The sequence below is a fragment of the Macaca thibetana genome, chromosome 1 (genome assembly GCF_024542745.1).
Source record: "Macaca thibetana thibetana isolate TM-01 chromosome 1, ASM2454274v1, whole genome shotgun sequence".
Lineage (NCBI taxonomy): Eukaryota > Metazoa > Chordata > Mammalia > Primates > Cercopithecidae > Macaca > Macaca thibetana.
Window position 1 is genome coordinate 46,045,739 of NC_065578.1, and position 23,904 is coordinate 46,069,642.

Sequence of the window (23,904 nt, forward strand, 5' to 3'; positions counted from 1 at the left end):
CTTTATTCTTTTTTTTGGTCTCCTCTGACTATGTATCTCCAAATACCCTGTGCTCACTAATCGTTTCTTCTGCTTGATCAATTCTACTGTTAAAAGACTCTGATGCATTCCTCAGTCTGTCAATTGCAGTTTTTTAGCTCCAGAATTTCTGCTTGATTCTTTTAAATTATTTTAATCTCTTTGTTAAAGTTATCTAATGGGATTCTGAATTCCTTCTTTGTGTTACCTTCATTTTCATTGAACTTTTTAAAAACAGCTACTTCGAATTCTCTATCTGAAAGTTTAGATATCTCTATCCAGGATTGGTCACTGGTGCCTTATTTAGTTTGTTTGGTGAGGTCATGTTTTTGTGGGTGGTCTTGATGCTTGTGGATCTTTATCAGTGTTTGGGCATTGAAGAGTTAGGTATTTATTGTAGTCACCACAGTCTGGGCTTGTTTCTACCCATCCTTCTTGAGAACACTTTCCAGGTATTTGAAGGGACTTGGGTGTTGTCATCTAAGCCTTTGGTCACTGCAGCTATATCTGCTTTAGGGGACATCCCAAACTCAGTAATGCTTTGGCTCTTGAAGACTCTAGAGGTACTGCCTTGGTGGTCTTGCATAAGATCCAGGTGAATTCCCTAGATTACCAGGCAGAATCTCTGGTTTTCTTCCCTTACTTTCCCCAAACAAACAGAGTCTGTCTGTTTTGAGCTACTCGGAGTTGGGGAAAGGTTGATGCAAGCACTTCTATGGCCACCACTGCTGGGACTGTGCTGGGTCAGACCTGAAGCCAGGATAGTACCCTGTGGTGACTATCTCTTGGCTACTGCTGTTCTTTATTCCAGGCCAAGGGCTTTTTAGTCAGCAGGTGTTTAGTCCTACTAGGACTGCATCTTTCCCTTCAGTGCGGCAGGTTCCCTTCTGGCCCAAGGTGGGTCTAGAAATGTTGTCCAGGAGCTATGACCTGGAATGAGGTCTTCAAGACTCTGCTTAGGCCGGGCGCGGTGGCTCAAGCCTGTAATCCCAGCACTTTGGGAGGCCGAGATGGGCGGATCACGAGGTCAGGAGATCGAGACCATCCTGGCTAACACGGTGAAACCCCGTCTCTACTAAGAAATACAAAAAACAGCCGGGCGAGGTGGCAGCGCCTGTAGTCCCAGCTACTCGGGAGGCTGAGGCAGGAGAATGGCGTGAACCCGGGAGGCGGAGCTTGCAGTGAGCTGAGATCCGGCCACTGCACTCCAGCCTGGGCTACAGAGCGAGACTCCGTCTCAAAAAAAAAAAAAAAAAAAAAAAAAAAGACTCTGCTTAGTGCTTTATTTTACTGTGGTTGAACTGATATCCAAATTGCATGACAAAGTCCACTTTACTTTTCTCTGTCCTCCTGGATCTGCAAGCTACACTGCCTGGAGTTGGGGGATGAGTGATGCAAACACTCCATTGGCCACCCCAGCTGGTGTCTCACTAGGTCACATGCACTCCAAGTCCACTGGCTCTGAGCTCAGCACAGCATGAGGACTTCCCCAGGAATTGCAGTGTGTTGTGGCCTAGACTGCCTTTCAAATTTCTTTAGGGCCCTAGAGGACTTTAGCCCATGATGATGGGATTAGCTGGAACTCATTTTCTGACTATTGAGATGGGTGATTCCCCTTTGACTAGGGCTGATCTAAATGCTCCATCCATGGGTGCCAGCTGACTTCTGCCCTGTGTTGCCTTCCACTGTGACAGGTCAGAACTGAGTTCCAAGGCAGAGTCCCACAATCGCTTTGCTCTCCTTCTCCCAAGAACATAGACTGTCTCTGTGCCACAGCACCACCAGGGGATGGGAGTGGGTGGGTAATGTAGACAATGCAAGACAATCTTTCCAACCTGCTTCAGTGCCTCTTTCCGTGATATGGTGTTAAAATGAAGTACTGTAATCATTCACCTAATTTTTCTTTCTTGTGTGAATAGTTGTTCAATGTAGTGTTCCTATGGGGCAGATGATCACTGGAGGGTTCTATTCAGCAATCTTGCTTCGCCTTCCCTCTAGGATTGAGTTCATGGTTTGATTCTAAGCTTGAATGCTGTTTGTGTATAGAAGAGAAATTAATTTTGTGCATTTAAAAAATTATTTCAATTGTTTTTGGGGAACAGGTGGTGGTTGGTTATATGGGTAAGTTCTTTAATGGTGATTAAAGGCATAAGAACGATACAATGAACTCTGGGGACTCGGGGAAATGTAGGAGCAGGGTGAGGGATAAAGGACTACACATTGGGTACAGTGTACACTGCTTGGTGATGGGTGTGCCAAAATCTCAGAAACCACCACTAAACAGACCAAACACCATCTGTTCCCCAAAATCTGTTATTGAAATGAAAGAAAGAAAGAAAGAAAGAAAGAAAGAAAGAAAGAAAGAAAGAAAGAAAAGAAGATCGAAAGAAGAAAGAGAAAGAAAGAAAGAAAGAAGAAGGAAAGAGAGAAAGGCACCTGAAAAACAGCAGATGAAGAAGAAAGAAAGAAAGAAAGAAAAACTTAACCAGGTAGATGAGGTCTGTAACATATTTAGTGATTGAGAATACCCCAAGAACTTTAATATCCTCATAAAGTTATGTCTTATATATGCTTATTAAAAAGAAAACACTTCTTTTTAGAATAAAAAGAATTATGATAGATAGCTTCCTCTATATTAATATTTATTTTGCATTAATTCAATCTCTTACCTTAACATTAAAAATATGAATTCTCTTATCTATGCCATATCCATGAATTATTGTAAACTTGGGGACATTATTTATTTTATCAGTTTCAAGCCTAGTTTTATACTCCATGCTAAGATCAGGATGAACTTCAAGGTCAAAACATGCCTTCTTAAGTATACATATAGGAGCAGCAGCACAATTTCATTTGAAGTAAGTTTAGCAATTACTTTACTACCAGTTATATGAATAAGTGGATCATTTACACTCTCTACTCTTATAATTAACCAAGAGTGTTGATGATTAATTTTTCCACCACAGCCACTTACCATCACAGAATTTAAACTTGAAATTGAAAAAGATTAAGGTTTACAAGAAACAGCTGGACCGGGCACGATAACTCACGCCTGTAATCTCAGCACTTTTTGAGGCTGAGATGGGTGGATCATGAGGTCAGGAGATTGAGACCATCCTGGCTAACACGGTGAAACCTATCTCTACTAAAAATACAAAAAATTAGCTGGGCGTGGTGACATATGCTTGTAATCCCAGCTACTAAGGAGGCCGAGGCAGGAGAATCGCTTGAACCCAGGAAGTGGAGGTTGCAGCAAGCCAAGATCGTGCCACTGCACTCCAGCCTAGGAGACAGACTGAGACTCCGTCTCAAATAAAAACAAACAAACAAAACAACAACAACAACAGCAAAAACCTGGGGCTGGGCACAGTGGCTCACACCTGTAACCCCGGCACTTTGGGAGGCTGAGGTGGGTGGATCACTTGAGGTCGGGAGTTCAAGACCAGCTTGGCCAACATGGTGAAACCCCATCTCTACAAAAAATAAAAAAATTAGCAGGGTGTGGTGGCTGGCACCTGTAATTCCTGCTACTCAGGAGGCTGAGGGAGGAGAATCGCTTGAACCTGGGAGGTGGAGGTTGCAGTGAGCTGAGATCCAGCCTGGGCAGCAAAAGTGAAACTCCAAAAAAAAAAAAAAAAGAAAGAGACAAAGGAAGGAAGGAAGGAAGGAAGGAAGGAAGGAAGGAAGGAAGGAAGGAAGGAACTGGAGTGCTTCATTCATCCTAACTGAAGGAGAACGATAACTTGTGTCAGGCTTTAATGTTAAATATGCAGCAGGATCATTTGACTATTATTTGCTGAGTATGCTAAATATCACCATGATAAATACTCCTACAGTAATTTTATTTTTAGGAGCCATATTCCAGAAATTTACACAATAACTTTTATTATTAAGACTTTACTGCTTACTATTTTATTTCTATGAGTATGAGCTTCATATCCAGTATTTCGTTATGGCCAATGCATTCATTTCCTATCAAAGACTTTACTACCACTAATCTTAGCCCTATGTATGTCACATTTCAATCTTCGTTATATCATAAACTATTCCACTACAAACATAAAAACAGTTTTAAGCTAGTTTTAAGCTAATGGTAGTTGGACAAGATTTTACACTTGAGCTGATGCTATAATGGGTTGAGGCTTTTGGAATGTTGGGATAAGGCAAACACATTTTGGTGGGGGAGGGCCATCTTCAATGATCAGTAGGAAGATTTTAATATGCTGGATAATGACCTTGATAGACATCAAGTTCTAATCTATAGAACCTGTAAATGATATCTTTTTTTGGAAGAGTCTTAGCAGAGGTGATGATGTTAAGAATCAATATGGGGAGATTATACTGGATTATCAAGGTGAGCACTAAATGTAGAAGGAGATATGACACACACAGGGAAGGCCATGCAAAGATGGAGTAGAGAGAGATTTGAAGATGCTGGTCTTGAAGATTGGAGGGATGCAGCCATAACCCACGGAATGCTGGCAGCCAGCAGCAGCTGGGGGAGGTAGGGAATGGATTCTCCTCTAGAGCTCTGCAGGGAACACAGCCCCACTGATACTTTTTGATTTAAGCCAGGCTAGTGTTTTGGACTTCAGGTCTCCAGAACAGTGACAGAATAAATTTCTGCTGTTTTTTTCTTCTTTCTTTCTCTCTTTTTTTCTTTCTCTCTTTCTTTCTTTCTTTCTTTCTTTTTCTTTTCTTTCTTTCTTTTTCTTTCTTTTTCTTTCTTTCTTTTCTTTCTTTTTCTTTCTTTCTTTCTTTCTTTCTTTCTTTCTTTCTTTCTCTTCTTTCTTTCTCTTTCTTTCTTTCTTTCTTCTCTCTTCTTTCTTTCTCTCTCTCTCTCTCTCTCTCTTTCTTTCTCTCTTTCTTCATCTTTTTTTTTTTTTTAAGGCAGGGTCTTCTTTAAGTTGCTGAGGCTAGTCTCAAAGTTCTGGGCTCAAACAATCCTTCCATTTCCGCTGTTAGAGTAGCTGAGACTACAGGCTCACGCCATTGCAACTGGCTCTGTCATTTTAAATCACCACATTTCTGTTAATTTGTTACAGAAGCCCTAGGATTTTGGTAGTAGAGGTGAGGTGTGCTGTAATAAATACTCACAAATGTAGAATTGGCTTTGGAATTGAAGAATATGTAGAGATTGGAAGATTTTGAAGTGCATGATAGGAAAAGCATGGACTACCTTAAACACAGTATTAGTAGATATATGGACATTAAAATGCTTCTCATGAGGGCTCAGAGGGAAGTGAGAAACATGGATGAAAAAGCTTATACTGGTTTATAGAATAATTATACCACCATAACAGAACGTTAGTAGAAATAGGAACATTAAAGGCCCTTCTGATGAGGGCCAGTCGGAGCTCTCCTGTATGAGGTGTCAGTCAACCCCTGTTGGGAGGTCTCTGGCAGTCAGGAGGCATGGAGATCAGGGACCCACTTGAGGAGGAAGTCTGTCCCTTAGCAGAGCTCAAGCACTGTGTTGGCAGAACCCTCCTTGTCAGGATCCACTGCTGTCTTCAGAGCCGGCAGGCAGAAATGTTTAAGTCCACTGAAGCTATGCCCACAGTGAGACGGGAATTTTATCTATAAGCCCCTGGCTGGGGTTGCTGCCTTTCTTTCAGAGATGCCCTGCCCAGTGAAGAGGACTCCAGAGAGGCAGACTGGCCACAGTTGCTTTGCCTCACTGCGTTGAGTTTTCCCAGTCTGAACTTTCAGGCCTTTTTAGCACTGTCAGGGGAAAATCGCCTACTCAAGCCTCAGCAATGGCAGACGCCCCTCCCCCCACCAAGCTTAATCATCACAGGTTGACTTCAGACTGCTGTGCTATTGGTGAAAATTTCAAGCCAGTGGTTCTTAGCTTGCTGGGCCTTGTGGGAATGGAACCCACTGAGTGAGACCACTTGGTTCCCTGGCTTCAGCCCCTTTCCAGGAGAGTGAAAGGTTCTGTCTGGCTGGGGTTCCAGGCACCACGAGGGTATGAAAAAAAAAAACTCCTGCAGCTAGTGTAGTGTCTGCCTGAACAGCTGCACAGTTTTGTGCTTGAAACCCAGGGCCCTGGTGGTGTAAGCACATGAGGGAATCTCCTGGTCTGCAGATTGCAAAACCGTGGGAAAAGTGTAGCATTTGGGCTGGATTGCACAGTCTCTCATGGCTTCCCTTGGTTGGGAAAGGGAGGCCCCCCACTCCTTGCATTTCCTTGGTGAGGCTATGCCCCACCCTGCTTCTGCTCGCCCTCTGTGGCCTGCACTGACTGCCTAACCAGTCCCAAAGAGATGAACAGGCTACTTCAATTGGAAATGCAGAAATCACCTGCCTTCTGTGTTGGTCTTGCTGGGAGCTGCAGACCAGAGCTGTTCCTATTTGGCCATCTTGGCAGCAGATCCTACAGTGTTTTACAACCATCATCACTACCTATTTCCAAAAGGTTTTCATCACTCTAAAGAAACTCTGTAATCATTGCATGATAACTCTGCCTTCTCCCAGTCCTTATTATTATCCTCTACTACTTTTTCTAATGTATGAATTTGCTTAATCTACAACTTAGGAGTGGAATCATATGATATATTTCCTTTGATGTCTGTCAAATTTTACTTAGCATGCTGTTATCACTATCATTCCTGAGGTAGTGTGTATCAGAACTTCATTCTTTTTTCGACTGAATAATATTCCATTGTCTGTATACCACATTTTGTGAACCCATTCTTCTGTTAATGGACGCTTGGGCTCTTCAACCTGATAACTACTGTGAATAATGTCGCTGTGAACATTGGTTTACAAGGATCTGTTCAAATTCCTGCTTTCAAATCCATTGGGTATACATCTAAAAGTAGAATTGCTGGGTCCCAGGGAAATTGTGATTTTATTTTTCTGAGGAACCACAGATTGGTTTTGCAAATTGGCTATGCCAATTTACATTCACCAGCAATTCATAAGAGTTTCAATTTCTCCATATTCTGTTCAGCATTTCACATTTTCCATTAAAAATAATTATAGCCTTTCTAAAGGATATGAAGTGGTATCTCACTGTGGTTTTGATTTGCATTTCTCCAATGACTAATGAAGTTGAGCGTCTTTCCAGGTGTGCTTATGGATCACTTGCATATCTTCTTTGCAGAAGTTTCTATTGAGGTCCTTTGAATTTTTGAATGGGATTGTAGTATTTTGTTGTTGTGGGGAAAAGAGAGATCAGACTGTTACTGTGTCTATGTAGAAAGAAGTAGACATAAGAAACTCCATTTTGTTCTGTACTAAGAGAAATTCTTCTGCCTTGAGATGCTCTTAATCTGTAACCCTAGCCCCAACCCTGTGCTTGCAGAGACATACGCTGTGTTGACTCAAGGTTTAATGGATTTAGGGCTGTGCAGGACGTGCTTTGTTAAAAAGGTGTTTGAAGGCAGTATGCTTGGTAAAAGTCATCGCCATTCTCTAATCTCGAGTACCCAGGGACACAATACACTGCGGAAGGCTGTAGGGACCTCTGCCCAGGAAAGCCAGGTATTGTCCAAGGTTTATCCCCATGTGATAGCCTGAGATATGGCCTTGTGGGAAGGGAAAGACATAACCGTCCCCCAGCCCAACACCCGTAAAGGGTCTGTGCTGAGGAAGATTAGTGAAAGAGGAAGGCCTCTTTGCAGTTGAGATAAGAGCAAGGCATCTGTCTCCTGCTTGTCCCTGGGAATGGAATGTCTCAGTGTAAAACCCGATTGTATGTTCTATTTACTGAGATAGGAGAAAACCACCTTAGTGCTGGAGGTGAGACATGCTGGCGGCAAGACTGCTCTTTATTGCACCGAGATGTTTGTGTATGTGCACATCAACGCACAGCACCTTTCCTTAAACTTATTTATGACACAGTCTTTTGCTCACATGTTTTCCTGCTGACCCTCTCCCCACCATTACCCTATAGTCCTGCCACATCCCCCTCACCGAGATGATAGAGATAGTGATCAACAATACTGAGGGAACTCAGAGACCAGTGCCGGTGTGCGTCCTTTGTATGCTGAGCACCGGTCCCCTGGGCCCACTGTTCTTTCTCTATACTTTGTCTCTGTGTCTTATTTCTTTTCTCAGTCTCTTGTCCCACCTGATGAGAAACACCCTCAGGTGTGGAGGGACTGGCCCTCTTCAGTTGCTGTGTGTTGGAGTCCTTTATGTTTTCATTTGATTTGTGAATATATTCTGCCATTCTGTGGGCTATCTTTCAACCCTTCTATCCATTTTTTTTTTTTACTTTGTATATGGTGTATGTAAAAGTTCAACATCATTCTTTTACATAGAAATATTCAGATTCCCCTTCCTTGTGCACCTTCCCTATCTCTTTGATCATTCTGAGGTCTCCACCTCTCCAATTGCAATAAGACTTTCATTTACATGATTCACTTTCTCTTCCTCTTTTCAACCAGGTATTAGGGGTAGCAATGGGAGTGAGTGCCCACTATCCTGTGGTCTTTGAGCATGGCCAACATGAGCCCTTGTAAATCTCCTGATGCCAGGGGACTGGCTGGCCATTCTGTCCAGGATGTTCCCAGGTCACTCTTATCTCCCAGTTTTTCCATCTTCCTCCACTTCTGGCTGATCACCTGCTGTCCAGCCCTCCCCTTTCCTGCCCATTCTCAGAGCAGGGCTGAATTAATCCAATGACCTGGGAACTCAGGGGACTTCGAGGGAGGTCCTAGTTGTAGGCACAAACTAGAAGAGAAGCCCTTTCAGGGTCACAGAATGAGCTTTCAGACCTCAGGCAGAGGAAGTTCTCTGTATGGCATCCAAGGTCCTGGGCTAGGAATGGGCAATAGGTGGGAGGAACACCTGGGTTCAGATATAGGAAGGGAAGCACGGTCTGCATTACGAGAGGCTGGGACAATCAGTGACACTAGCCCAGGGGTAGTACATGGGGCCTGGGTACTGGAACAGGGCCCAGGGTCAGCAGTACCAGCACCCAGGCAGTCACCAAGTGCGGGCAGGATTGAGGATGCCCCTGCCCCGTCACGGTGGCCAGCCAGAGAGGCAGAAGACGACCAAGAATTCGTGCTGTTGGGAAGGAGCTGCTTGGGTTCTGACAGCCTCTTCCACCAGCCGGACCCATTTGCCTGCCTGGGCTCCTCCCACCCCTGACTGGACAGCTGCCCACTCCATGAGCTTCCTGAGAAGCCTGCAGGTTCCATATGTGAGGGAGGTTGACAGGTGCCTGGTGACGTTGCTAGGCTGGGGTGTCTTTCTACACCTACTGGGACAGTGGAGAGAGCTGAGTTTACAAGGCCCTCATGCCAGACCAGGCCTTTGAGGCTTTCCTGCTCAGCTCAGTGCAGCCTCACTATGGCTGGGATGTGGGGTGTTCCTAACCAAACTCCTCCTGAAACCTTCATCCCCAACACAGCAGTGTTGGAGGTGGGTCCCAGTGGGAGATATTTAGATCATGGGGACAGATCCTTTATGAAGAGATGAGTGCCCCCTTCCACCTCACGGGCTTGAGTTTCTGCTGTATCTGGAATGGACAAGTTTCCAAGACATTGGGACCAAAACAGAGTCTTGCTTCCTTAGTCTCTCTCTCATGCTTCCTCTGTCACCATGCAATCGTAGCACGTGCCACTCCCTTTTTGCTTTCTGCCACGAGTGGAAGCTGCATGAGGCCTTCATCTGACTGAGCTGCCTAAACTTAAACTTTTCAGCCACCAGATCATGAGCCAAAAAACCTCTTTTCTGGATCAATTACCCAGCCTTGGGTATTCGGTTACAGTAACACAAAACGTAGCAAGACAGGCCCTTAGCTCAGCCTTGCTGTGATTCATTTTGAATCTAAATCTTGAATGGAGGCCTGCGTCTTTTCCCTATGGGTGTGAGCTTCTCCCTCTGATCTCCTAGATAAATATCCTTTGTCTAAACTTAGCTACCATGGGAGCCTCAGGAGCTGGACAGGGTGTGGGCACCAGGGGAGACATGGTAGGAGGCTGTGTGCAGGGGGATGGGTCAAGTCAGGTCCTGCTTGGGTTCTGGCACCAATGGGCACACCTCATCTCCATTTTCTCTCCTCAGTAGGGATTTATCTCCCTGCCTTAGTGTCTCCTCTTCTAAACCTATCGTCTTCCATGTGAAGCTGGACAAAGCATGCAAGCTTGCAAACCTTATTCTAAAGAGGAGGGAAGATGGAGGGATTGTCTGACTGACAATCATGTACGTAGGTGGGTAGCATACAGGACAGGTTTAGATGGACACATCAGATGACAATCAGGTAGGGGCTGTGCTAGGATGAACAATGGGTCTCCATGTTGTCCACATCCTAATTCATGAAACCTGTGATTGTGGAACTGCATATGTCACAATGGACTTTTGAGTAAGTAATGGATCTTGAAGTGGTGACATTACCTTTGATTATCTTAATAAGCTTGATGTAACTAGCCACAAGGGTCCTTATAAGAGAGAAAGAGATGTGAAGACAGTCAGAGAGAGCGAGAGATTTGAAGATGCCATTGGCTTTATAGAGGAAGGAGGGGACAGTACCAAGGAATGCAAAAAAGGCAACTCTGGAGCTGAAACGCCAAGGGGCGGGGCTCTCCCTGAAGCCTTCTGGGGGTGGGGGTTTGGCCCTGTCCAGAATTTGTTTTCATCCAGTGAAACTCATATCTGACTTTGACCTCCAGAACTATAAGAGAATAAAAAGCCATTATTTAAAATCACTGAGATTGTGATAGTTTATTACAGCAGCAATAGGAAACTAACACAGAAACAGACAAGCAGGCAGGAAGAAGGAGATAGATGTATGGGCAGACAGTCTGGAGGGCAGGCAGGAGTTTGGGAGGTGAGTGGAGATTCAGGGATGTTGGAGTGATCAGACCCAACACCAGGTCGTGGGAGTGACAAAGTCCGGCAGAGTCAAAGGAATGAGAAAAGACAGTTTGAGAGAGAAAGTCGGTCCAGGTTGCCAATGCTAAGTATGGAGGCTGTGAAGGCCCGGAGCTCTGGAAGCCCAGACTATTTATTGGTGATTGAACCAAGAAACAGGTGGTGAGAATGTGGGGGTCGAAAGAGCACATTGCATTAAGCACATGATTTACAACTGATGGTTTAGCATACGCTCTGCTACTTGAGATAATAGAGAGCAGGTTCTTTTAACTCAAGATACAATTGATCCTGGGAGAGCAAGAAGCAAGGAGCCAGCAGGTCCAGACACATTCCAGAGCCACGAGCCCTGGATTCTTTCCAAGTCATGAGGGGTTTTATGCCCTGGGCTTAGATGATGGTGCGTCAGGGTAGCCTTCCACCCTTTAGCACACAGTGTGGTGTTCCAAAGGCCACAAGGTGTTTTAGAAACTGGACCCTCGACATGTTCCAAGACTCTTACATTATGTCAGACATGCAGAAGCCTCAGCTTCTCTCAACACCAAGTTTTTCTCCCAACAAGAGATACAGGTGGGTAGGAGACAGGTAGACAAGCAGGTAGGGAGCCTGGAGAAAGGTGAGAGAGAAGGGCAGGCAGACTGAGGGACAGGAGGCAGGACAGCAGGCAGGTGGGAAGAAGGGAAGGTGGGCGGATAGAAAGCAGGATATGGGCAGACAGACAGGAGACAGGAGCGGGGGTCAGGAAGACAGGATGGCAGGTGGAGGCCCTCAAAGCTGGTCCTTGTCCTCACAAGGGTTAGGGAGCCTCCTGAGACGCAGGTGGATTCCATTTTTGGACTTCAACACAAGTCGTGCCATGGGGATGGGGATCCTGGTGGGGTCAGGCAGCAGCTCGAAGCGGAGCAGGGTCAGGGCCGTGGCCACCTTCAGCTCGTTCATGGCAAATTGTTTCCCGATGCAGTTCCTGGGCCAGGCAGAGACAATGAATTGAGAAGAGGCCTCAGGCTCCATTCTGATCTGAGCAGGTTTTGGCCCCTGACCCCAGCCCTGGGCTGGGCATTCAGTGCCCAACCTCATGTGTCCAGCCCCTGCACACTTACAGCCTATGGACACTTCTACCCCATCCTGGCTTCACACTATCCCAAACCTTGGACAGAGCCGTCTTCCTGGGCTAGCTTCTAACTTCCATCTTCTACCTCTGCTCTCAGCAGGCCTGAAACCCTCTATCAAGACAGGGCCAGGGCTCTAAGGCAGAGTCTAATCACATGAATAGATAAAGGGTTAATCAGTGGTTTGTTCACTCCTCCACAAACATTTCTTGTTCTTCAGTGTGGAGGTCAGTTCAGGTCCTGTAGGGTGAGGGTGGGCCACACTCTCAGGTGCTTCCCATGTAGTGGGACGCACGGGGACATTAATCCTCATAGGGGGCCCCCGATGGGTGGATTAAGGGAGTCAGAAGGGCAATGGGAGGCTTCCTGGAGGGGAACTGGGTGGGTGGTCCTCAGCTGTTGCCCCACCTGCCTCCCACTCCAGGGTCCGGGTTCCTGTCTAACCTCACTCCTCCATCCACCAGCCCCTGTAGCCTTCTAATTCTACCCCAGAAACGTCCTTCTTTGCCTTTCCTCAGTCTTGTCACCTGGACTTTCTGGATTTCTGCTTCCCCTCCCTGCACACTGAAGCCACAGCCCAGCTCAGACCCTCCCACGCTCTGCATCATAGAGGGGACAGCATCCCAATGCCTCAGTTGGCAGACAAGCCCTCTGTGGGCTGTTAACTCACCCACATTTTACCTGTCAAGCCCACGTCCTAGCCCTGTTCATGTGGAGATGGCTGAGAATGTCCTCCCTCCACCTCTGCCTGCCACATCCTCAAGGCTAAAGTCAGAGCCCAGCTGCCTCTCACTCCCTGCCAGCTGTGACTCTCCCTCCCAGCCCCCCCGGTAGCATTCGTGATTTATCCATGAACACTCACAGTCTCAGCACCAGGGACAGGGACACTCGACAAGCCACTCAGTGAGTGAATGAGTGAAAGGATGGATGATGGAATGATGTGTGTCTGGAGCACAGGATATATTTCTGTACAACACATTTTTGTACCTTTTATCTCTGTTTTCTTATCACGCTGCACAGGACTTGACCCACAGAGGTAGGCTTAAGAAATACTTTTATATTTGAATGATGTTATTTAAGTTTTAAAATGAATAAAATAGAAGGAAATACACTGAGAGTAAATATAGTTCTGAGCTAGAAATGGAGCTTAGGAATGCTCTCCGGTTTTCTAATGGCAGCGACATGATTTGCAGGCAATGTTTAGGAAGACTTTCTCATGCTGGGATAGACAGACCAGTGCTGGAGAAGGAGTTTCAGGAGGAAGCTTTTTCTTAAAGCCTGTTCTGTGAAAGTGAACTCACCATTTGAAGAAGTCACATAATTATTTCTTTGAACAAACTTTGTTTCTACTAAGAATTTATATTGTTTTTGCCTGTTTGTATGTCACAGGACAATTTCTGATGCCACAATGATTTCCACCGCAGCCATTCTGGAGTTTTCCTCTCCAGCTCAACAGCTATTTCAAGTGTGTTTTATCTTTCACATACCAGGAGTCTTCAAATGTTGTGCGTTATATAATAATTATTGTGCTTTTCTCTCCAAGACAGTGTACTGTTCACATTTTTGTGTTTTCGGCCAATATTGTGCTAAGTGGATTACAGGACTATGGCATAAAGATCCCAAGGTATGTACAGATTTGCCAAATGGGGAAATAGACATAAATGTGTGAACACTATATAATACGGTAAAAATTTCATTGGGCAAGACAGAAAAATGTATGATATGACACACACTGTTGTAAAACTTTCTTCAAAGGGCTACCTTAACCTCTCCCTTATGTGGCTTGAAAGGTAGGACTTGCAGGTCATCTGTATTAGAAACAGACGCAAAAATTTCAATGATTCATCTCTATGGCAGACTGGTGAATTAAATAGGGAAGGTAGTGTGCAGCATTGAGGATGTGTGGGGAGAGAGAAATCTACTGTTTACTATTCGTGATAACTGAGAAAAGCAAACAGCTGAAGTTGAATTCACTGGAGAATATCTAATTTTGATAATTCATATCCCTAAAGTGAGGAAAATATGTGAATATACTGAAGGGTGGAACATGCACTGACAGTGAATTCAGGCTGCCTATTTGAAGAAGCAGAGGGAGCAAAGTCTCCATGGGGTGCTCTGGAATGCCACCTTCCTTTTGTACAGAGACACTCACACCAGGTGCCTGACTTTCCCACAAGTACCAACATCTAAGGGCACATCTGAAGATGCCACATATGAACATCTGGCTCTCAAAGATCAGAGGGTTGACTAGAGACTTCCCTTATTTCTCTCTTCCAATTACCACACAGGACGTCTCACCTTGATCCTCCTGAGAAGGGCAGGAAAGCGTGGCTGTGTTGAGCAGAACCCGGTGCAAAACGGGAAGGGTCAAACACCTGCAGAGAGAGCGCCAGAGCCAGGATAGGTAAGGATCCAGCCCCTACTTGCCACCCACGAGGGGACAGGACTCCCAGAGGTGGAAGCAGGAGAAGGTATTGGTCTTGAGAGATCACCCCACTTCCTCCTCTCAGGGACTACATACCTCTGGGTTGGGCCACACTTTTGGGTTGTGGTGAAGGCCATAAATGGAGAGCATGACCGTGATACCTGTGGTGCAGGTTGGAAACAGAGAGAAGACTGATCATTCTCCCGGGGTGGCCTGGTACTTCAGCCAGCAGGGGCAAAAGAAGGCCCAAAAGGCCTACTTTCCACAAATTGTCACTTTGACTGGGATGATTCTGCCATTATGCAGGTGGGTTAGGCTTGACAAAGCATGTGAGTTCAGATGATGAATAGACAACCATTTATGCAGGAATGAGAAGCAAGAAAGAATCAGAGCATTACTGTTTAGAGTAAGTTCAGGGACATTTCACATTCATCAAATATCCTCCAAGGTCCGTTGGAGAATATACATGAACTCACTCAATACAACAGCGCTCCAAGGAAGACATTCTTTTGCTCTCGTTTTCAGGGGAGATACCTGAGTCTCAGAGAGATCAATTGTCTTGTCTATGTTCACACAACTAGGTTATGGCAGGACTGGGACCAGAACCGGGGAGGTTGCGCCTTGGTGGCCCCAGATCTGGTCATCAGCTGCTCTCTGCCATCAACCTGAGAGTTCCTCAGAGACTGGACAACAGCTGACCCGGGAAATGAGATTCCTGATGAGCCTCTTTTGCACTGACCCCATGAGGAAAGAAACACATCCCTCTCTGCCCTTGTCTGATTCTCTTTCCAGCCCCGCACATCTCAAGGAGTAGAATTTTAGAGTTACTGACCCAAGGCCACATTCGGAGATTAACATTTATTTCTTGAACTTTTGGTGAGTTCGAGCTCTCGGCCAGACATTTCAAATTCTTAATCCTAAATACAAAGTATGTTTTTGATTTTTTTAATACAAAAGGGAGACCCAGAGATGTGCAGAACTCTGAAGCACACATGGATTTCTGACCCACCACATGTCCCTGTGGAGAGTTTAGGTGAGAGTGTGGGGGACGTTCATACCTTTGGGCAAGGAGCGCCCATCAGGGAAGGTGACGGGAGTGCTGAGCTCTCTGCTAATGCCTGGCACCGGTGGGTAGAGTCTCAGTGCCTCCTTAATGCACATGGTGGTATAGGGCATCTGGTCCAGGTGGTTCCTGAAACAAGCCCATCCTGAACATCAGCAAGGCCCGGGCAGACCAGGGGCTTCCCCTGTAGAGAAGGCATGGAACCCCATCTTTTGAGCCCTCACTCACCAGGTGATGGAGGCTCCATCACCCAGGAGGCCATGGATCTCTTCCCGGCACCTCTCCTGATGCTTGGGGTGTGTGGCCAGAGCATACAGAATCCAGGAGATCCCACTGGCTGTGGTGTCGTGGCCCTCGAACATGAATGTGTCCACTTCGGCACGGAGGTCCTTGTCTGACAAGATGCTCCCATTCTCCATCTGGGAAGACCGTGGTGAAAGTGCAGGGCTGTACTTGCTCTGTACTTCTGGGCAAAGACTCAGGCCTTTCCTACACATACTCACTTTGGCCAAGAGGAGGATGTCCAGGAAATCCAAGTGCTTCTTCCTCTTGACCTTCTCCAGCTCCCCCTCCTTCTGTAGTTGAGCCTTCCTCAGTTGGATCACTTGGTCTGTACCAGAACAATGGTTACCAGGCAGAGCTGGGACCATCAGCAGCCCCCAGGAGGCCTAGCTGCCCAAGTGCCCCCATGTGGGTGTCTGGTAGATATCAGCATGAATGTGAGTGTGGGTGCAGGGTCAGGGGTGGAAGCTCTAGTACTGTGTGAGGCAGGGCACCCCTTCCTCCAGTGGCACAGTTCATGGAGGCCCCGTTTGAATGCTGTTTGGACAGGGTCTCATTCAGTTACTTCCATGTGGGGACATTGATAAACTAAGGCACAGAATCTGGCCCCTCACATCTCGGCTCCCAGCCCCCGAGCAAGGGAATTCCCCAGACTGAGTGTGTTCTGGCTTCTGCAGGGTTCCTAGGGGCCTTTTCTGCCTGAGGAGTCAGGGCAGGTTCTTCCACTGTGCCTGGGAAAGGCCGGGAGACAAGAGGAAGAGACAGAACCTGTGTGCTGATGGGCGAGCTGGCAGGCGCGGTGTGTCCAGCGGCCAGTAGAGGTCAGGCTGTAGATGGTGTCATTCTGGTGAAAGGCATTCCGCGCTCGGGAAAAAGTCAGGTTGTTCAGGTCACTAATGGCCTGGATGTAGGACTGAGAATCCCTGAGGGAGAGTATGAAGAAGAGACCATAGTAGGGGTGGGCCCATTACCCAGAAGTAGAATGGGGTCTGAGAGGAGGCAGCCTCAGATAATGGGGACAAGCAGCCTTGAGGCAATGTTTCTTCTGTCTTACAGCCCTATTATCCTTTGGCCTTTGTCAGATGGTATGAACAACCAGGGTCCACCTGTGCTAGGAATTAGGCATCTGTTCCTGAGACTTTGTTTGGTCTGGACTGGAATTAGAGTTTGGTCAGAGACTGACTCTTCCTTTGTGTGGAGGTGAGCCTTCACGCTCCCCCACCTGCCCCTCAGGTATGTGCACTCCGCTTGATAAGAACAAGGGCCCTGCAACTGGAGGGTTAGCACTGACCTGTCCACCTGGATGCTGCCCTGGTGGCTGAAGGCACACTTCATGATGGTGTCCAGGGTCATCAAGGAGACGTGCTGAAAGACCTCCAGAGGGGAATCCTGGCCAAGGAGCTTTTCCCATTTGTCCTGTGGTGGGAGGGGGCATGAACCTTCTTAATCTCCAAGAAGTGCTTTGCTAATAAGGCCTGGCTTTTTCCTGTACCTGCAGATATCTTGTTTTTTCCTGTAGCTTGCAGATATCTTGGTTGGGATTGTTCCTTTTACAGAGCAGATGCATTGTAGAAACTGGGACTGTAAAGCCAGTGTTGGTAAATTGACCCCTAATTCTTTTAATTCAACATTAAACAGATCCTCTCGCAATAGCATGGATTAAGTATTGAATTTTGAGATTCAGTTAGGACATATGGTTGTGAAAATTTTGTTGTTATTGTTGTTCTGGGATAAATAATGGGGGACTCTTCAGTGTTCTGAGAGCTGAGCTAGTTCTGAGGGACTAGTAGGAAAGTTTCAGTGCCAAAGATAGCTTAAGGGGCTAGTATGGGCATTCTGTTGTAGAGAAAACAGGGACTTCAATTCTTTTCCATCCAAGAAAATTTGCTGGGCACAGTTGGGTGAGAAATCAGAGTCCTGATTGGAGATGATGCTATGGCAGATATTGCTCTGAGAACATAGACCTGGTGTTCATTTCCTTCCAAGGGTGGTTTAAATCTATGCAGAAACCTGGGGCCCCAGGCTAGAGCCCGGGTGGGTGACATCTTGGCCTGTCCATGCTGCCACTGAAGCTGCCATTGCCCAGGCCAGCTAGCATAGGAAGTCCTGCTGTCCAAAAAGATTGCACACTCCTCCGGTCCCTTGTGCTGAAGGTTTCAAAGTGGGAGGAGAAGGGCCTTGTGTTCACCACGAATCTCTATTCCTATGGTGGGGAACAAAGTGTGGATCTGACCTGATGTCTGGGTGTTCTCCTACTTTATACAACTCTGGGGAACCCTCTACTCTCACAGCAATGACATGAGAGTGTTGTTCCATGTGTCTATGTCTATAGCCGCCTGTGGGACACAGGGTTGAGAGTGGAGTTCGTGAGAGTGTGTGCTGTGCGTGGGTGTGGGGAGAGCAGAGAGACATGGACTCACCAGCATCACTCGTACAGAGTCGGCCATGAGCGCCACGTAGGCCTTCAGGATGTCATAGTGGAAGGCTGGGGTCAGCATCCGTCGGTGCTGGAACCATGTCTGCCCATTCAACAGGAGCAAGCCGTACCCTAAGGTAGACATGAATGTGTGTATGTGTGTGTGTCGGGGGCTGCACAGACCTAGGGATGACTGGTGACAATTTGGGAGGGAGAAAGGTGGCTTCTTGGGGAGAGAACTATCCAGAAGAAGCCACATCATGGGCAAATGCAGGAAAAGGAGGCATGTTTCAGGCATGTGAATTTTCTGATTGAACTGCTACATCCATGTGATTATGATGTGAGCTGTGAGATAAAGTTGAAAAGGGTTGTGGGCAGATGTAAAATAAACGTGAGGCCAAGGATGTCTGGAGAGAACTGAGACATGAAATGGAAGAAGCTGAGCCTCAGGAAGGTTTGCACCAGCATTAGGAAGGGGTGAGGGTCTTGTTAGAAGAAGGAAATGAGGCTTGATTTGGGGATGGCCCCTAATCTGTTGTTTTCTGTGAGCCAAAGAAATAACTCAAACCTAACTAGGGAGTGGGCTGCAGCCCTAGTTTGCACACATACCAATCCATGGAGCCAGGAATCTGTAGGGATCTTGGGATTTCGGGTCTGAAAGGTAAGAAAGGGCTTTATAGGAAACTAGGAGCTACTAAGCAAGGCAGTCTCAGAGGCAGCCATCAGTTCTTGGTGTCTGTCAGTTGGCAGTTTGACCCATGTCACCTCCTACTTGACTCCCATCCACTTCTATTTCTGTCCTGAAGGTCAGTGTGAGCTCAGGAAGACAGACTCAGTGTTCCGTCAGGAAAACACCCAGAGGGCTAGGAAGGTGAACTGGTGAGACACATAGGCTAGGTCTTCTATGACAATGAATAATACGGAGCCATGGGATTTTCTACATTGATGTTTTCCTAGTCACCTGCATACCAGGACAGGCAACAATTAGAGCTTCGAAACCCAAGTCAATGTGAGTATGAAATTTGTTTTACAGATCTGGGGCAATTTACAATCTTAATTTTCTTAATAGAGAAATGGAAAAAAGAATAGAAAATTCAGCCCCACATATTGTTTTAAACATTCGGTATTCAGTAAATATTCTTGACTACAGCCTGGGCATGGTAGGCTTGGTGGATGCATGGGAGAGGTTTCAGATATTGATGTTTGAACAGCCATTCTCTTCTGGAATTTTAACACATGACCCAGGGGCATGTGTCAAGAGGGAAGAGACATTGCAGTTGGGATGGGAGTTCTATCTCACCTGATCTCCCCAGAATCACCTTCATATAGTCAGGGTCATGGAGCTGGACACGAGCTTTGCCTCCCCATAGCCAAAGAGGACAGGCACTTGGGAACATCTCCACCCATTTCCGAATCCTTTGTAGCTCCTGGTCCTGTTGGAACTGTCAACGAGGGTAGACAGATGAACACTTTCATTTACTTCTAGTCTTTGCAGCAAGAGTGAAGGGCAGGACAACCACAGGAGCCATGTAGCAGAGGTTAGGGATTTAGATCTGTTTCTGATGACCTCAGCTGTGATCCAGATTCTTGCTCTTTTCCCAGGACTTGACATTAGGCCAAGTGCTATGAGCCCTCACTCAATACTGCCAGCAGAAATTTAAGTCAGCCTTTGTCTTCATGTTGTGTACAATCTCTGGAAGTCATAAATACAACGTTTTCCATGGGCAATGTGCATAACTTGTATCACTTGATAAGTAGATTTGCAAAATCATTTAGTATATTTAGAGAATAAAATGAATTAATGTAAACATTTTAAATTATACAATAATTTTACATAATCATACTTGTTATATTTTCAATATTATCCCAGCATATATGGTAAATATTTGTGAAGATAAGATAGCATTTGGGATGTATATGGCTAAACAAAAAGAGATCAACTATAAAATTGTGTGCATAATAGTATTCTATATGTTGAATATGTACAGATTTATGGAATGGAGTCTGGGTATATGCATATGATGCTGGTGTTGGACTATAATTTTGAGATTTGAGTTTCTTATTTGTATTTTCATTTATCAATGAATTATGAGCTCCCTGCTGCCTGCAGTCATCTTTCTAAACTCTTCGATGTGGATCACAAAGCCCTTGGCTTTCTGGCTTCAACTTCTCTTTTCTTGCCTCCAGCCCTGCTGGCAATTCCATCATCACCTGTTTGTTTCAGCTTCAACGCCAATGCCACCACTGCTGCTGATTCACACACCTGCTCACTCTTCTGGGCCCTGGCACTTGCTCTTTTCTCTACCGTAAATGCCCTTCCCCTCTGCCACAGAGCAGCCAGCTCTCCTCAGCTTCCAAGACTCAGCTTTGCTTTAATCTCATCTGGAACCCTCATAGACATTGGGTCCTAGTGATGTTCCATGTAGCCAACTCTTCTTTATTTCAACTGCTTCTAGTAACTCAAAGCAACTGTCTACCACATAAGTATCTAATGTCTTCCAACCTCCTTCTGACAATCATATTCGCCAGCTCTGAGGCAGCTTGCCCTACTGTGGGACAGGCTCCTTCATTCAGCACACGCTTACTGCGCACACACTATGTGCCCAGTGTGGTTTAGGCACTGCATTAGGATGCAGCTGTAGTCCTTATCTGTGTGGAATTTTCAGTCTAGTTGGGGGGTAAGGAAGATTAGAGGCTGTGCAGTAGGGGATAATGGACATGAGATGGAAGGAAGGATAAGCATCTGGGGAAGCTTTGAAGAGGGACCTAACTCAGAACTGAACATTAGAAAACTCTTCCTCACTCATTGAGTCATCATCTACTGAGGGACTATTGGGTTACAAAGATAAATCTGAGATGGTCTCTCCCAGAAGAAGCCCACACTTATGACACTGCAGAAAAATAACCGAGTCAAGTTAACACTGCTCTGGCCTCTTGAGAAGGATATCCCATAGAAAAAAGGGTTGGCCCTTCACTACTGGGAGGCCCAGGAGGCCTTCTTGAAGGAGGTAGCTTGGTGCTGGGCCTTGATAGATAGATATGACTGAGAAGATAATTCCAGGTAGCAAGCACAGTGTGATCAGAGGCCTAGAGGTTGAAATGCATAGGCAGGTAGTGAGGTAGTGAGTAACACATGGTAAAGGAGGAGAATGGGAAAGAAGGCAGAGTGGTATTGGGACCAATCCATATAGGGCTTGAACACTGTCAGGTCCCCACATTGGTTCTGCTCTGCTGAGAACTATGTTGCCTCCTTTACTGAGAAACAACAGGCCTCAGCTCCCTGCAACCTCTATCTCCACATAAGTATGTTCAATTCATAGCACCTTGGTGAGTCCCTCTCCATGCAGCCCCTTACCTTGCTCTGTTCCTACCTGCCCCCCTCCCCATGCAGGGATAGTAGTGCACAGGGGATGGGCTGTGTCCCTCCTCAGCCCTCTTGCTGCTCCTTTCTCTTTTTCCTCTGTTCCTCTACACTTGGCATGTCTAATCTTTTGGCTTTCCTAGGCCACATTGGAAGAAAAAGAATTGTCTTTGGCCAAACATAAAATACACTAACACTAATGATAGCTGATGAGCTCAAACAAATTGCAAAATAATCTCATAATGTTTTAAGAAAGTTTATGAATTTGTGTTGGGCCACCTTCAAAGCCATCCTGAGCTACACGCAGCCCCATGGGGCATGGGTTGGACAAGCTTGCTCTACACACCTGAGCTGATCATCAAGGTGTGCCAGGATTTTGCTGATTGCTGGGGCACAGGGAGGGGATGACATGCTCACATCCAGGGAGCTCACAGTCCGGGTGTGTGGGAGGAGAGCCAGGAGGTCAACAGACACTGTTCAATGTGCAACTCAGACACCAGTCTCCTCACCTGGAGAACATTGTGCAGGCTGCCCCCTTCATGTGTACCCACAATTGTCAGGTTTTCAGGTCCTAAATCACATGTTGTGGAAATTCCGTGAGTCTTGGGGAAACTTACTTAGCCAGTTGGTTCCCTATACCAGCAGATCTCTGCCTCGGATATCCACCCCAGCAGAGTGAGCTCTTTTCCTACAGTCTGGCACCTTCTCAAATTCCTGCCTGTATTCTTCACAGACCATGAACTCCTCACGGCACGGATTCCTCAGATGGGTGTCTGTGCTCCCAGGCAAACGCAGGGCCAGGCAGAGGGGATGGCATTGAGTGACTGGGCAGGGAGCATCTAGAAGCCTTGTTCTTTGAGAAAAGCCAAGGCTCATGGGGTAATCAGCCTGGAGACAATCAGGCATTGCCCTCCACGTGCAGGACTGCCAAGACACACTTGATATCTGCAGAAGGAGGGCATGGGTGATAGAGCTGAGGACCAGCAGGATGGGCTTCATGGGACAAGTGAGCTCGTCATGACTGGGACAAGCTGACACCAGAGAGGTAGGCTGGGTGTTCCTTTGAGGCCTCATGTTTGTTACAAAACAAGGCTTTTCTCTATGGATTTTGTGACCAGGGTCTCAGAGCCCCATCCCTCTTTGCCCTCCCACTCCCCCATTGAGTTCCTCCTTACCTCCTGTTTGTGCCCGAAGAGCCAGTGGGAGGGAGAGCACGGGAACTGCTGGAAGGCTTTGAGCAGCCACTGCCTGTGCAGGTAGAGCTGAGCGGCCTTGATCAGCAGCAGAAGCAGAATGAGCAGGGAGGCCACTTGGAGGATCCCGGAGACACCACCCAGGAGTCTGCTGGGGCTCAGCACAGAGACACTCATGGTGTAGCACCTGCTGGATCTCTGAGTGCCCCTACCTCTCCCTGCCCACCCCTGTCCAACTGTGCTGAAGTCCTGGGAGGATTGTCCCGCCCACTTGTGGGGAGAGTGAAGGGGGAGGGCAGAACTTGGACCTCAGGGTTCATAATCAGTTGACTATGGATGATCCAACTAGGGGAACAGTGGGAGAAAAGCTTCATCAGCTGTCTACTACATTTCCTTGCCCATGTACCTCACAAATATTTAATGAGCATTTACTGTGTGCCAGGCAGTATGCTTGGTGTGTGGGCACCACTGCGAGGAAAACAGACTTGAATGCTGACCTCAAGGAATTTACATTCTGCTTTACTACATTGCAGTAATGTTCGCTCAGTAGCACTTTTTTTGATTACACGTTCAAAGAAAATTCTCAACATGATATGTGCATTTAAACTTAACATTAACCAAGTCCTGAATCATAACTTTTGTCTTATTGCAAATCTAATTGTATTTACCGTAAAAACCACTTCCATCTATATATTGAGTGAGGAGTGGGAATTATGTCTTTCTATTAACTGGATGATAATATGGACAAACAGATGCTAATATGGCAGCTGTTCAAGTACTTTATTTTATTCCATTGGGGAGACTGGTCTCATAATATCCATAGATGATTTTTTTTCCCTCAATTCATATACATGACAATTTAAAAAAATTCTACATAATGTTAGTTATGATTCTTTTCCCCTATTGATAGGTCTACCTTCTTTACCAGAGAAAGTCCTAGGGCAATTTTAAGTCCTACTTCTGTCTAGTACTATAGCCACAGCAGGAGCATGCTTGCCAATTTTTTTTCATCCTACAATTGTACATAATTACACAATCAGACCTTTGCACTCGGTTTAGGAGCCCTCACTACCTTGTTGAGTACAATCTGTACTGAACATAAATTAGTATTTAAAAAATGATTGTTTTGCTAACCTCTAATAAAGTAGGTGAAATAGTAACTATTGCTATGAATTAACCCTCCCTGGCATTTTTACATGCATATCTG

At 46.2% G+C, this 23,904-nt stretch overlaps 2 protein-coding genes across 3 annotated transcripts in view; both read right to left on the minus strand.

Moving 5' to 3' along the window:
* The window catches only part of ATPAF1 (ATP synthase mitochondrial F1 complex assembly factor 1), a 479,750-nt gene that overhangs the window by 191,454 nt on the left and 264,392 nt on the right, over positions 1-23,904 (minus strand). The window lies entirely within an intron of this gene.
* LOC126961396 (cytochrome P450 4A11-like) lies at positions 10,673-22,924 on the minus strand. 2 transcript variants are annotated; one of them, XM_050801723.1, is made up of 12 exons: positions 22,680-22,924; positions 19,444-19,585; positions 18,753-18,797; positions 18,148-18,275; positions 17,019-17,143; positions 16,496-16,650; positions 15,949-16,055; positions 15,674-15,864; positions 15,441-15,574; positions 14,479-14,543; positions 14,256-14,332; positions 10,673-11,812 (listed from the first exon to the last, which is right to left on the minus strand). In XM_050801723.1, the coding sequence occupies exons 1-12, from the start codon at positions 22,872-22,874 to the stop codon at positions 11,617-11,619; spliced, it is 1,560 nt and encodes a 519-aa protein (XP_050657680.1). In that variant the 5' UTR covers positions 22,875-22,924; the 3' UTR covers positions 10,673-11,616. The 2 variants fall into 2 exon arrangements, with proteins under 2 accessions (XP_050657680.1, XP_050657691.1); XM_050801734.1 differs by lacking the exon at positions 18,753-18,797.